Raw genomic sequence first — 14,030 nt, forward strand, 5'->3', positions numbered from 1 at the left:
ACCTGACATTAAAGTGGCACGGGAGTCTGCGGTATACATGTAGGCGCCCCACAACTGCAGCGCTGTTTACCATGATCTATACAGCATGTAGTGCCACAGCCTGCACCCCAACTTGCTGGGCAACTGCTGTAGGCTCGGTAGTAGTCAGTACTGCTATCTGTTGATAAACAGCTGCCTGAGGTAGTGCTGACGCCTTTCCTGGCCCACAAAGCGTATCTACTAATGTGATGGCTGAATGTCCAGGGGCCCAGCCCTACATATACTGTGCTGTAACACCAACACTCTTACACAATAATACATGGAGTGAAATGTTAGAGCATCCATAGTTATACCACAGCAACAAAAGGTGCCTTAATAAGCAATGCATGGCTTTTGAATTCTTACAACATATGAGGGGCATTTGAAAAGTCTGCAAAAATAAAATCTACTTACGTGTTTGGGATAAACCTTTTTTATTTTTTGACATAGTCTCCTTTTAGACTTATACATTTTGCACAATGCTGTTCTAATATGTTGATCCCCTCCGAATAATAGGTATTGTCCAAGTCTGCAAAATAGCTATTAGTTGCTGCAATCACCTCCTCGTTTGAATTAAATCTTTGTCACACCAGCCATTTCTTCAAATTGGGGAACAAATAGTAGTCCAAGGGAGCCAAGTCTGGAGAAATGGGGCGATGTGAAATGAGTTGGAATCCTATTTCCATTAATTTTGTGACCACAACTGCTGAGGTGTATGCTGGTACATTGTTGTGATGTAAAAGGACTTTTTTGCGGTCCAATCGCCAACATTTTTCAGGCAGCTCGGTTTTCAAATGGTCCAATAACGATGAATAATATGCACCTGTAATAGTTTTACCCTTTTCCAGATAGTCAATGAGGATTATCCCTTGCTGCGAATCACAAAAGACAGTCGCCGTAACCTTTCTGGCCGAAGGAATGGTCTTCGCCCTTTTTGGTGCAGATTCTCACTTGGAAACCCATTGTTTAGATTGTTGTCTGGTCTCAGGAGTATAGTAATGTATCCATGTTTCATCCACAGTGATGAAACAACGCTTAAAGTCCTGCGGATTCTTCCTGAGCAGCTGCAAACCATCCTTGCAACACTTCACACGATTCCGTTTTTAACGTGAGCAATCGTGGAACCCATTTTGCAGATAGCTTTCTCATGTCCAAATGTTATGCACCCGTTCATTCGATATGCTCACAGCTCTAGCAATCCCACGCTCCTTAACTCTTCTGTCATCCTTCACCCTATCATGGATTTTATCAATGATTTCTGGAGTCGTAACTTCCATAGGGCATCCAGAACGTTCAGCATCACTTGTGCTCATATGCCCACTCCGAAAATTTTGAAGCCACTTATAAACTGTTATAATCAAAGGTGCAGAGTCACTGTAATTTTTATCAAGCTTCTCTTTAGTCTCCTGAGGTGTTTTGCCTTTCATAAAGTAATGCTTAATCACCACACAAAATTCTTTTTCATCCATTTTCTGACAATCACTCGACTTCCTTGATACACACAAATGCCAGACACAAAGAAATAGACCAATATGGCTGAAACTTGGTGTGCATTCTTTCAAAAGATGCTACTAACTAAACATGACCTCAATACACGTCGGTGATGTTATCTTTTGGACTTTGCACGGACTTTTCAAACGCCCCTCGTAAAAGGTAAATCAGTATGGCAAGGTGAGATGTGAACTGTGCCCCACCTTGCTCAGTTGTTCGCATGAATTCGAAGTTCTTTGAGAAGGATGTCATAAAGATGTGTAAGAATGAGAACCTGCTGTAGTGTCATTATACAGATGACTACCAGAGGACAAAATAGCCCATATCCCAGCAAGCATTTATTTCCAGAAATGATTGTAGGACCTAATTTTGAGTGGTACTACCTTTGTAAGAATATTAGACACTTTTTTCAATACCCTGTATTGTTGATTATATTCTTACTTATGCAAATAGGTGCTGAGGAACAATCTGCTTGCCATGTTAGTTGTTATTATTGGCAGTTATGCTTATGAGTATGTGTCATAATTTGTTTCTTTTCTCTATCACATAGACAAACTTACAATCTTGTATTGTTATGTTCCTCACAATATGTGGATATAATTTTTGCAGGGTGGCTCAAGTGAAAATGAAGCAAGCAGTGTTGGCTCGAGGGTGAACATACAGCAGAAACTGCAGGAAAAGAAACAGAAGCAGTTAGCAGAGCTTCGGATAATTGAGGAAGAAATAAAGCAGGGTAAAATACAGAGACCAGGTTCAGGTGCACCGTCAGGTGTCGGCGATGACTTTGGCTCACTGCCTCGGCAGCCGATACCGAGAGCTAAGCGACACAACCAGGGTGGTTGGCCACCACCGACACCTCCGAGTTCCAGAGCTCTGCCACCGCCATACTCTTACCATTTACTCCCACCCCCACGTGCGAAGCATCGTTCCAAAACACCTGAGATTCTCCTGGCGCCTCATTACCTCGAGGGCAACAGCATCTACTGCAGCTGGGAGCACGAACGAGGCCCTGTATATCGGTTGTCAGATGATGACCACATGGACAGGTGAGCATTGTTGAGAATTGATATTTTCCTCTGTGTTACAGTAATGGAATTGCACACACTGTTGATAAACTACTTTCATTACGTTAATGGTTTGCGGAAACCACGAATAAGCTAAGATTCTATATCTGTGGCCTGTTTTATGTCTGTGAGCTTTCAGTATTTTTTCCAAGTGACTAAATAAACAGTTTTTGTTTCTCGTTTTTCTTTTCCAAAGTTAAAGTTAACATCTAGATTGAAATCAACCATTAAAAGTTTTCAGTGCCTCGAAAAACCATCCAAAGCTGCAAATTTCATGAAAAAAATTTTTTTTTTGTTTACTCAATCAATAGTTTTGAACTGGGGCCTATTTTCAAATCATTGTGCATGGACAATAAGTAATGTACTGTACTTTTGTTTAGTAACACAATGTACTGCTTTGGGAATTAGAGGAAAGGGGGGGGGGGGGGGCTTCTCCTTTTTGGTAACGTGAGCTGTAACTATTGAATCACTTTTTTTTCACAAAGTTACTTATGGGAATGCAGTTAGGTGGTGCCTTCGACAACTGCCGATATTTCTACAGGTACACATCCTGTCATTTTCAACGCACAAATGTAACAAGGAAATGTTGTGCAAAGGAATTTAAAATCTTGGTTTGTAGAGTGTATCCAGAAAGGCAACTATCTCTCTCTCTCTCTCTCTCTCTCTCTCTCTCTGTGTGTGTGTGTGTGTGTGTGTGTGTGTGTGTGTGTGTGTGTGTGTGACTGACATCAGAAGTTATTGATAGTAATAACCAACAGGTGAGATAGCATTAACTCTGTCCATATGTTTTCTGACAAAGGACAGTGGCCTTCCATTGCATCTGTTTGACACATAATTTACACCTTTTTTTACTTATTTGGTATTCTTTCAGCTTCATTTTCATTGTAAGGTATAGAAAATTCATCTTTCCCACAGCAACAGCAGGTGCACTAATAGTTATGCCAACTAACCAAAATCCAGAAAATCTGAATAGTTAGTTACGCGGTTCTGTTTCTTCAATGACATTGTGTGTCCTGCAGTAACAGCAGGTGCACTGAGACAAGTAGGCTAGCCGACTAAAATCCAGAATGTCACTTATATGGAAGTGTTTCTTCAACAGCAATCTGTGGGGAACATGGCTTTTCAATAAGTTTATCATGGCTGTGGACCCAAGTTGGAGGAGAAAATAGAGTCAGTTGTCCTCATTAGAGTGGTTTTACAAATGCTTTCATTAAAATAGTTTGTGTACATATGTTATGGTATTTTTTCTTCTTTTTTCGCAACACCACTTAATTGCCATAATGATTGTGGGATTTCCATCTGTATAAAAACAAATGTGTCAGTTTTAAATAGTCCATTGAATGGTAGTTCTGAAGTAGCTAACTTTATAGCCTATAGAATGTGTATCTGTTATATAAGGGTGTATTCTTGTTACACAGTTTTGCTTCAGAAGTTGTTGTTACTCTAATATTGCCTGTTTTAAGAACCAGAGGTAGTGGTTGTTAAGGTAATCATTATAAATACTGTAGCACAGAACCACTAATATTGGGAACTTAATCCTCAGCAACACGTTTAGGGAGTCAAGCTTCCGTGATCTGGCTGTCTAAGTTAATTCTACATAAACGTGAGCTGCACATTCACTGAAGCATTTCTTCAGTAAAATGTTAAACACCAGTCACAGCAGCTGCCTCCCTGTGCACTGTTAGTTCATAAACATGTGTGGGCTCCAAGAGACTTATTGGTATGGTGTCTCTCCATATCCTCTGTAACATCTTTGGAGTGTTACAGAGGATATGGAGAGACACCATACCAATGCTTATTGATGCAGAATCATTCCCATATATCATACTAAGACCCTAAAGAAGGTTTTTTAAAAAAAATCAAGAACGTATTACCTTTCTCACCAGTTTGTATATTAAGTTCATTATCAGACTTAAGCCAGTGGATTGCTGTTTCATGTTCCTCAAGCAGGTTGAGTTTCTTTCCTTTCTTATCTACATGCATCACCTCTGAGTCCTCTTGTGTGCCTTTCAGGGGGTGACTAGTCTCATATATATGTTTGGCAGCCAACGATCTGCTGTAGCTGCCCAATCTAGAAGCATTTGCATTCTCCCCATATTATGTCAAAAATTTCCTACCTGTTTGCCCTGTGTATTTCATAGGATGCACACTGTTTTTAATAAACACCTGCCAGTTCAGATTTACTTATTCCATTGCCTGCTTTGTGCTTTACACTGTATTTCATTACGTTTTGTACTGTGAATGCCAACTGGACATTGTATGGTCAAAAATTGTTCTCCAGTTTCTGTGAAATTTCCTTCAAAATGGTTATTACTGTTTATAATATTATATCTTCATATTACTGTGTTGTGCAGTTTTCCTATATAAAACCTTTAGTTATACATTACTAAACATGTTAACTCTGTAGTAAAAAGAAATCAAACATACATTACATTCTGTCAAAGGGTCATGTAATAAGTATAGTACAAAAATATTACTACTTTACGCATCTTATCTTAAGCACTGCACATCATCATCATTTTCTTCTTCTTCTTCCTTTTTCGTGGCCTTATCCCATCTCATTCACATGTTCAGAATGTTAATCTGGATTTCATGTAGCCCATCTGCCTGCATCAAGTGATATTCCATGTGAACATGTCCAAAGTATTTATAGATTGTGTAACCGATATGGAAGGTGGTACCTACCCAATGTTCACCTAGTTGGATATGGGAAAGTGCCTACAAACCACACGGAAACCACCTACAAACCACATGGAGGCTGGCTTGCGCACCTGCCCTTATCTTTACTTCATTGGGCAGATTCAGTCCAGAGCCAGCACACTGCTCCGAATCCTGGAAGTGGTGTGCTAATGTGTGTGACTACCTGGGCTGGTTATCTATAGAACAGCACCTATTGAAACATATTTTGTACTGTTTAAGCCAGTGAATATAATAGGATGGAAAACTGGTTATCAGTGAAGAGGAAAATGCTGCTTATTTATACATTTTTATGGTATAAAAAAGTTGCTTGAGGAAAATGGAAGTACTCTCTTTGTCAGAGGAGTTCCAGGACAGGATTTAGAAAAAATTGCAATTGCACTTGCAAAGTGATAATCCTGACTCCTATTGACGTAGTCACCTGGGCTATCTATATACAGCTGCCAGTGTTTCTGGAGGCCCTGCAAGTAACTGTGGAACTTTTCAGCTGTGATCCTTGTGAGCTCATTTGTCACAACCCGTTGGATGTATGTGATATCTTGATGAAGCTTCCCTTTCAGTCGCCTTTTCATTCGCTGAAACGAAAAAATTGCAAGACGAGAAGTCGGGCAACTATGGCGGAAGTGGGATGGCAATAACAGAATGTCTGGTCAGATACTCAATAACAGATAAAGCAGTATGGCGTGCTGCATTGTCACACAGTAAAAACCAGCCATGAGAATGCCACAAAACAGGGCAGTGGCATAGAATTGCTTGTCGCAAACATTTCAAGACTGCGATGTAAAGAGTTTCGTTCATGCTGGAGGAATGCGATGAATATCATCTTGATCCTCGGGGTTGTCATTTGACTTTTTTTGAGGCTAGTGAACCGAGCCCCACCATTCAGCTCTTTGATGCTTTGTGTGAGGGTCATATTGGTAGCACCAATTTTCATCCCCAGCAATAATCTTTGACAGAAATGTGGGATCACGTCTGGCTCTATCCAGTAGTTCAGCAGAAATTCTTCGTCTTTCCTCTTTCTGTTTGTCTGTTAGTATGCGAGGCATGAGTTTTGCATTTTGCATTAAGTTTCTGTTTCCCTAAATTTTTTTGTCAAATCTATTGACACACATCATGATACAAATTAACTTCTTATGACATTCCATGCACATGATGGTCTTCTTGCAATAACTGCCTTACACGCTCCATGGGCGACAAGCAATGGGATCGTGTTGCGCTGAATCTCTGCCTCCATTAAACCTTTTGTGCCAGTCAAAAACGTGACTTCTCAAAAGTGCCTTGTCTGCATATGCTTGCTTAATCATTGTTCACATGTCACTAGGGGTTTTCCTGAACTTAACACAGAATTTAATGTTCATTCTGTGCTTACAATCAGCATCCATTGTGTCACAGTAACTAATGGGCAAAGAACCCAAACTGAGCACTGCTAAGCACAGCCCAACCACGTAGTAAGTTCATGCAGAAACATGGCCGAAGTCATTCCGAGGACTCACACGTACCAGGTAACATGAAAATAACATAATTAAATTTTGCTTGAGACATATGAGTCTCAACTTTCTGTACAGTAATGATAGAAGCTGAAGATATGAATCAAAAATTTGTGCCATGGCCGCGACTTGATCCCGAGTCTCCTGCTTACTAAGCAGCCGTGTTAGCCATTACACCACCCTAACACTATAGGCAGCACAGCTGCACGGCTACCCTGGTACAATTCCCTCGCTAACATAAGCTTGAATTCATGGCTTCAGCCTATTTTCCCCATCTTAAACAGTCAGTATTTTCAATTTATTATGCACTGGAGATCCAAAGAAACTGTTATGCCTGCCTAGTATTGTGTAGGGACCCAGTAAGCTTGCAGAAGTGCTGCAACGTGACGTGGCATGGACTCGACTAATGTGTGAAGTAGTTCTTGAGGGAATTGACACCATGAATCCTGTGGGGCTGTTCATAAATCCGTGAGAGGACGAGTGGGTGGAGATCTCTTTTGAACAGCACATTGCACGACATCCCAGAAACGCTCAATAATGTTCATGTCCCGGGAGTTTGGTGGCCAGTGGTAGTGTTTAAACTCAGAAGAGTGTTCCTGGAGCCACACTGTACCAATTCTGGACACATGGGGTGTTGCATTGTTATGCTGGAATTACCCAAGTCTGTAGGAATGCACAATGGATATGAATGGACACAGGTGATCAGACAGGATGCTTACGTACGCTTCACCTGTCAGAATCATATCTAGACGTATCAGGCATCCCATATCACTCCAACTGCACACACCCCATTACATTACAGAGCCTCCACCAGTGAACAGCTCCTGCTGACATGCAGGGTCCATGGATTCATAAGGTCATCTCCATACCCGTATACACATATACATCCATTTGCTCGATACAATTTGAAACAATAATGGTTCGACCAGGCAATATGTTTCCAGTCATCAACAGTCCAATGACTGTGTTGATGGACCCAGGCGAAGCATGAAGCTCTGTGTCGTGCAGTCATCAAGGGTACACGAGTGGGCCTTCAGCTCTGAAAGCCAATGTCGATGATGTTTCATTGATTGAATGGCTCACACGTTGGTACTTGTTGATGGCCCAGCATTGAAATCTGCAGGAATTTGCGGAATGATTGCACTTCTCTCTCGTTGAACAGTTCTCTGCAGTCATCATTGGTCTCGTTCTTGCAGGATCTTTTTCTGGCTGCAGCAATGTCAGAGATTTGATGTTTTACCGGATTCCTGATATTCACAGTGCACTCCTGAAATGGTCATATGGGAAAATCGCCATTTCATCACTACCATGGAGATGCTCTGTCCCATTGCTCGTGCACCGACTATAATGCCGCATTCAAACTCGCATAAATCTTGATAACCTTCCATTGTAGCAGCAGTAACCGATCTAACAACTGCACCAGACACTTGATGTCTAATATAGACGTTGCTGACCGCAGCAAAGCATTCCGCCTGTTTACATATCACTGTATTTGAATACACGTGCCTGTACCAGATTCTTTGGCTCTTCAGTGTGTATGTACAGGCATGATTTTCCCATTACATACAAAGCTGGTGTGGTATTCTAACACCGGAGAGCAATACTGACGATTTAAGAAGGGAAAAATAGGCTGATGGCGTGGATTGAAGTCTATGTTAGGGAGGCCACTGGAGTAGGGTAGCGCTTGCAAGTAATGGCTAACACATCTTCCTAGTAAGTAGGGCACCAGGGTTTAAGTCCTATCCATGGCAAAATGTTTAATTAATGTCTTCAGCTACTGTCGTTATCATATAAAAATAACATACGTTCCGTATTAGTATTGTAAACCCAGAAATAAAAAAAGCCTTGTCGTGGAACTTTTATGACATCACTTTAGCACGACGTAGCTTCAGCTGAGTGTATGATATATTGTTTTTCTGAAGAGTGGGTGACAGGTTTCTGTTGGGGGGATAATTAATTATTTAATGAAGTGTGGTCTTTTATTTCATTTTATGCTACAGCTGTGTTTTATCTCTTCCAGGGAGTGCAGCAGCGACCACGGATCGAGCTACTCGGAGGCGGCGGCCCGGGGAGCGAAGGATGCCGGCTGCGACAGTGGGAGTGCAGGTGCCCAGCAGGCCATGCTCATGTACAAGTCATACCGCATCCCGTCCGACATGGACTCGCAGATCTCGTTACCCCGCTCGTACACACTGCCCCGCGAGTTCAAATACTACCGTCGGCCCAAATCTCGCAAGGCCGTACGCTCAGAGCACTTTGTCGCGTCCACAAATTCTAGCGACGGTAAAATGTCCTTTGTGTTTTGTATGTGTGTAGCTGCTTGACCTTTCGTATTTGGCCCTTTAAGTAGATTGACTGCAGTAGTTTTCAGTGGAGACAAGTAAAGTCGTCTAATAACACTTCTGAATGGCCTCTGTGCCAGTTGCACACAGCTGAGCAAATTGTCACTTAAAAAAAAAAAACACTAAAATGAATACATTCCATCACCATATAGTGGAGAAAAGTTGCAGACAGGCACAGCAAAAAGACTACTGAACACACAAGTTTTCAGCCAAAAGCCCTTCTTCCAAAATAGACAACATACACACATTCATGCAAACACAGCTCACATACACATAACCACTGGTCTTGCTTCCGAGGCCAGACTGCGAGCAACGTCACATGATGGGAAAAGCAGTCTGGGTGGTGGGGGTAAGGACTAGGCTGGGACGGGGATGGTGTGGGAGAGCAGAGTAAAGGTGAGGGACGGTAAAGTACTGTTTGTGGCTGCATACAGGGACAAGTTGGAGAGAGTGCTTAGCAGCTACGTGCAGTCAGGAGGTTTAGAAAGAGAGCAGGGGGAGGGGGGGGGGGGGGGAGGGATGGAAAAGGAGAGAAGTAAACAGATGGTGGTTGCACTTGTGGAATAGAAAGCTGTGGAGTGGGAACAGGGAGGGAGATAGATCAATGACTAACGAAGGTTGGGGGCAGGAGAGTTATGGTAATGTCAGATATATTGCAAGAAGAGTTCCCACCTGTGCAATTCAGAATTGGGAATTGTCTGCGCAATATATCCTACTTTCCCATAACCCTCCTGGCCTCAACCTTCATTATGCATTATCCTTCATCCACCTATCCCCCACCATGTTCCCACTCTACAGCCTTCTGTTCCACAAGCATCTCTCCTTTTCCTTTCTTGTGCGCCTGTCCCCTCCCCCCTCCACCCCCTGGCTTGCCTCCTGACTGCACCTTGCTGCCTTACCCTCTCTCCACCTATCCCTGTATGCTCCCACAAACAGCAGTTAACTGTCCCCCACCTGTACCTTGCTCTCCCTTCCCCTTCCCCTTCCCCACCGCAGCATACTCCTTAGCCCCACCATCACACCCAGTTACTCACAGTCTGGCCTTGGCAGCCAGATACAGTGGTCATGTGTGTGAGTGAGGTGTGTTTACCTGAATGTGTATTTGTGTATGTTTTGCATTTCGGAAGAAGGGCTTCTGGCTGAAAGTTTTTGTGTTCAGTAGTCTTTGTTGTGCATGTCTGTGACTCATCGTCTCCCCTAAATGGCGAATAGAAATCTATCCTTTTTCATAATACTGTCATTATTCCATCCTAGATTTACCATTGCTTGATACAATCCATCACATCACACAAGTTTATGCTGGAAAGGCAACTATTCAGTTTCATGCTTGCAGCAATTTATTGCATCAATTACATCATTTTTGTGACACTATCACCAACTTAAACTTCATAATAGTAGCTAATTAGTGCTCATCATATATACTGATTATACTCAATATTTTTCAGGGGATGTTGATTCAGGAGATGAAACTCCACATCACAACCACGAACCGCCTCAGCATCATTCGAGACCTGTGAGAATGCGGCCGTATCGGGGTTATGTAAGAAGAGATCTGCATGAAACAAAACTGTGATTAGTATTTTTTATGTTACTACACTGTAAATTGTATTAATCCTTATTTATTTTGTTACTAGCTAACAGTATGATTCTCATTACATGCTGTGTTACGTGTTAGCAAATCTCATAGTTATTACTCAGTCTAAATCAGAAGCTCCACTTTCTTACAATTTCCTCAAAGGAAAAAATTTAAACAGAGGATATTACAGTCATTATGCAATAACTGTGTAGGAAGTTTATGCAGAAAAATTGGAAGAAGTAACAATAGAATCTGTTATGCCCACTGTTGAAAAAAAGTTAGTTATTACTCTTTTAGACAAAGTCACAGAATATTTTTTATTCTGTGACCGTGTCTGAAAGAAATAAAAAGTAGTACATAATGCATGTCAATCATTTTCTCCATAGACAGATTGTAATTTTTCCCAGAGTTATTAATCCTTTTCTTACAATCATGAAAATATTCCATTGTTGAAATAATACTGAGCGGAAAGTAAACAACATTATGAGGAAAGAGAAGAACTCCCTCTGTAGAATCATCAGATAGGCATAGGAACAATGTCTCGAACTTGTGTACTTTGTCAGGGTACCCACACACAGCCTACACGTGTGCGGCTATTGCCATAGTGTGGTGAGTAGTTGTCTTTCCTTGTACAATTCAAATATCCCACTGAATTAGAATCAGATGAGGGTATTAGAATTATATGATGTTGCAGAAGAATTTTAGTTTTGCATTTATTATGGTACATAAAGAAATAGCTCATCTGTAATGCAGGGAAATAGAGGTATCATATGTGCAACCAAAGTTTTTTCAATTAAGTGTCATTTTTCTCTCAAGATATCGCACATAAGAATCCCAAATGAGCTTGTGTGTGGTGTATAATTTCTATACTAATATGTTCCTACTTATCTGTCAGGAATGCCTAATCAGTTTTATTTTATAACAAACAAGAAATCACAATGCAACAGAAAATAATATTAATTCAAAAAATTTTATTGAATTCCTTATCTGTAAGACTTTTCTCTTTCTGCATTTCCTTTCCATTTTTGCTGCCGTTTGGGAACTTGATGTCAGTGATTCAACACATTGTGATCTCTGTTCTTAATCGTATAACAAATCAGCTCAGATTTACATTTTGAGGCAGTTCTTTAAAAAATGGCAAAAACACTCAGTCTGATTTAAGTTCTTTCTATAATTGGCAAAGATATTGTACTTTTCCCCCATGTTCAGTGGTTCTTTTGGGAGTCTGGCTAACAGAATTTTAGTGCTCCATCCTCTTTTTATGGTGATTGAGATACTGATTAACACTGAACAAATCATTTTGACTGATTTTACAGGCCACATTCTATCAATTAGCTGAGTTAGTAGGGTATTGTCTGTAAAAGCAAGGATCTGGGTTGGTGTCAAGCTACAAAAGATGAATTTTAATCTGTCAAGGAGACTGAATGTAGTGGAGAATTAATTACTCAGTATGTAACTTTATAAATTTTATCCCAACAAATATTGTAAATTGTTTCCCAAAAAGAACACCACTTTTGGATCAAACAACAATGTAATAATTTATTTAAAGAATTATGTTATTTATGTCTCATTGTAAAGTGCATGCTATATGATAAACTATAAAATATAGTATTACTCATATGTTTAACACAGCTCTCATCCTAAGCTCAAGAATTTTTTGTGATTTGTTGATATGTATATAACAGCTTTGAAATTCATGTGGATAGATATCACATGGTGACAAATCACAGTATCTTAGTTGCTTATTCACACCCCTGTTGTGAGGAATCAGCAGTCCGAGAAAGGAATCCATTCTCCCAACAAATTTGCTTTTTTTCCTCGCTGGATGCCTAATAGAACCAACCTGATGAACGAAGTATGCTTAACACTCACACTGTGTAATGAAGTCGTTATAGCTGTGTTAATACATTGTTGTAACATTCTGTTTACTGTTAAATATTCAATGAAGGACAGCAATATCTCCATTGCCCCAAAAGTCTCAGCAGCGACCCATGAAAGCAACTGTTTGTGGGTGTTAACAAGCCTGCTTAAAAGAAAATGCACCTCACCACTAAGGAGAAATTGTTGTCCAATCTCTGTTTCTCAAGTATCCTGTTGAGAGTTCTCAGAACTTTGGTAGTGACTTTGCTTAGTTCTTGAGCCACTTGTTCAGTAGCCTAACAGTTACGCATCATCTTACAGAATCCAGAGCATGGTGCTGCTCCTCTGAATGTTCTCTTGTTGAGAACACCTTGAAATCTAATCCCACAGGTTCTGTGAAGCAGCTTCCCTCACATTGCTGTTGTTGCCAAAACAGCAGTATGATTACAACCAGACAATTTAATCTACATTCTCTCTTTGGTACCGAAACTCCCCATATTTGTTTTGCCTTTTCTGAATAATAACATACTGTTCCATTGAATACTCTTTTATAAGGTCAACTAACGAGTTATAATAAACAGTGCCACCAACCAGACAAAGTAAAATTGGTAGAATATTCAAAATTTGTGTACTTTTAGGTACTCTGTATGTTCCTTTTTCCTGTAGGATAATTTGACTTCTGCAAATGAAAATGATGCAAGTTTGTATTATGTGTGACAGATTTCCAGTTTTTTCTGTGAAAGCTTCTTCAGCAATTCTGAGCCTGAGTGATTTATTTAAAAAGTGCCATATTTTTCTAATTTTATTAGCACAAACATCCTCATTATCCTTTATTAATCACCATTTGGGATCCATAAACTGAAAAATAGCAAACAGAATGTGGAAGAATACTACTCACCACATTGTTTTGCTGTCATTTTATGTATCTACATGAAAGTTTCTAACTGCTAGTTTCATGGTAACTGTTAATCACACTCATATGGTTCAGTTCTCATGGTGCTTTACGTATTTTGTTCTATTTGTATCTTTAAATTGCTATGTGTTCTTGTTAATATGCTTTTATAAATACATTCTTGCATTGTGTGTTTGACATTGTTAAGAGAGTTGTTAAAAGGCAGCTTAAAGAATAATGCCTTCCACATATCATTGTTTCAGTATTGTTACCTTCCATTCTGGATTTTACATATCATTGTTTTATAGCTAAAAATTTGTTGCAGACTATTCATAATCTTCCTCACAGGATATTGATCAGCCTATAAAATTGAGGCATTTGCAAGGTATTAGCTATTATTGGCTTGGTTAATGTTTTCCATTATTGCTTTCTGCTGCAGAGAGATTTTCCCCCCACAGGATTAAGCCATATCACTCAAAATTTAAGTTATCAGCAAGATTCTGCATGTGTTCCATTTTCTTTGGGGCTAGTGCATCTACTCTTGAGGTGTGCTCATTTCAATGTAATAGATTTTATTTGCTGCAGTGTGTGCTATTAGCAGAA

General features: G+C 40.2%; 1 protein-coding gene across 1 annotated transcript in view; it reads left to right on the forward strand.

Moving 5' to 3' along the window:
* The window catches only part of LOC124619744, a 38,330-nt gene extending 25,607 nt beyond the window's left edge, over positions 1-12,723 (forward strand). The window contains exons 5-7 of the mRNA XM_047146320.1: positions 2,119-2,555; positions 8,778-9,040; positions 10,545-12,723. Of these exons, the coding sequence (XP_047002276.1) occupies positions 2,119-2,555; positions 8,778-9,040; positions 10,545-10,672 (828 nt within the window). The 3' untranslated portion in view covers positions 10,673-12,723. The remainder of the gene's footprint in view (positions 1-2,118; positions 2,556-8,777; positions 9,041-10,544) is intronic.
* Positions 12,724-14,030: the final 1,307 nt, after the last annotated feature.

The sequence above is a fragment of the Schistocerca americana genome, chromosome 6 (assembly GCF_021461395.2).
Source record: "Schistocerca americana isolate TAMUIC-IGC-003095 chromosome 6, iqSchAmer2.1, whole genome shotgun sequence".
In the NCBI taxonomy this organism is placed as follows: Eukaryota; Metazoa; Arthropoda; class Insecta; order Orthoptera; family Acrididae; genus Schistocerca; species Schistocerca americana.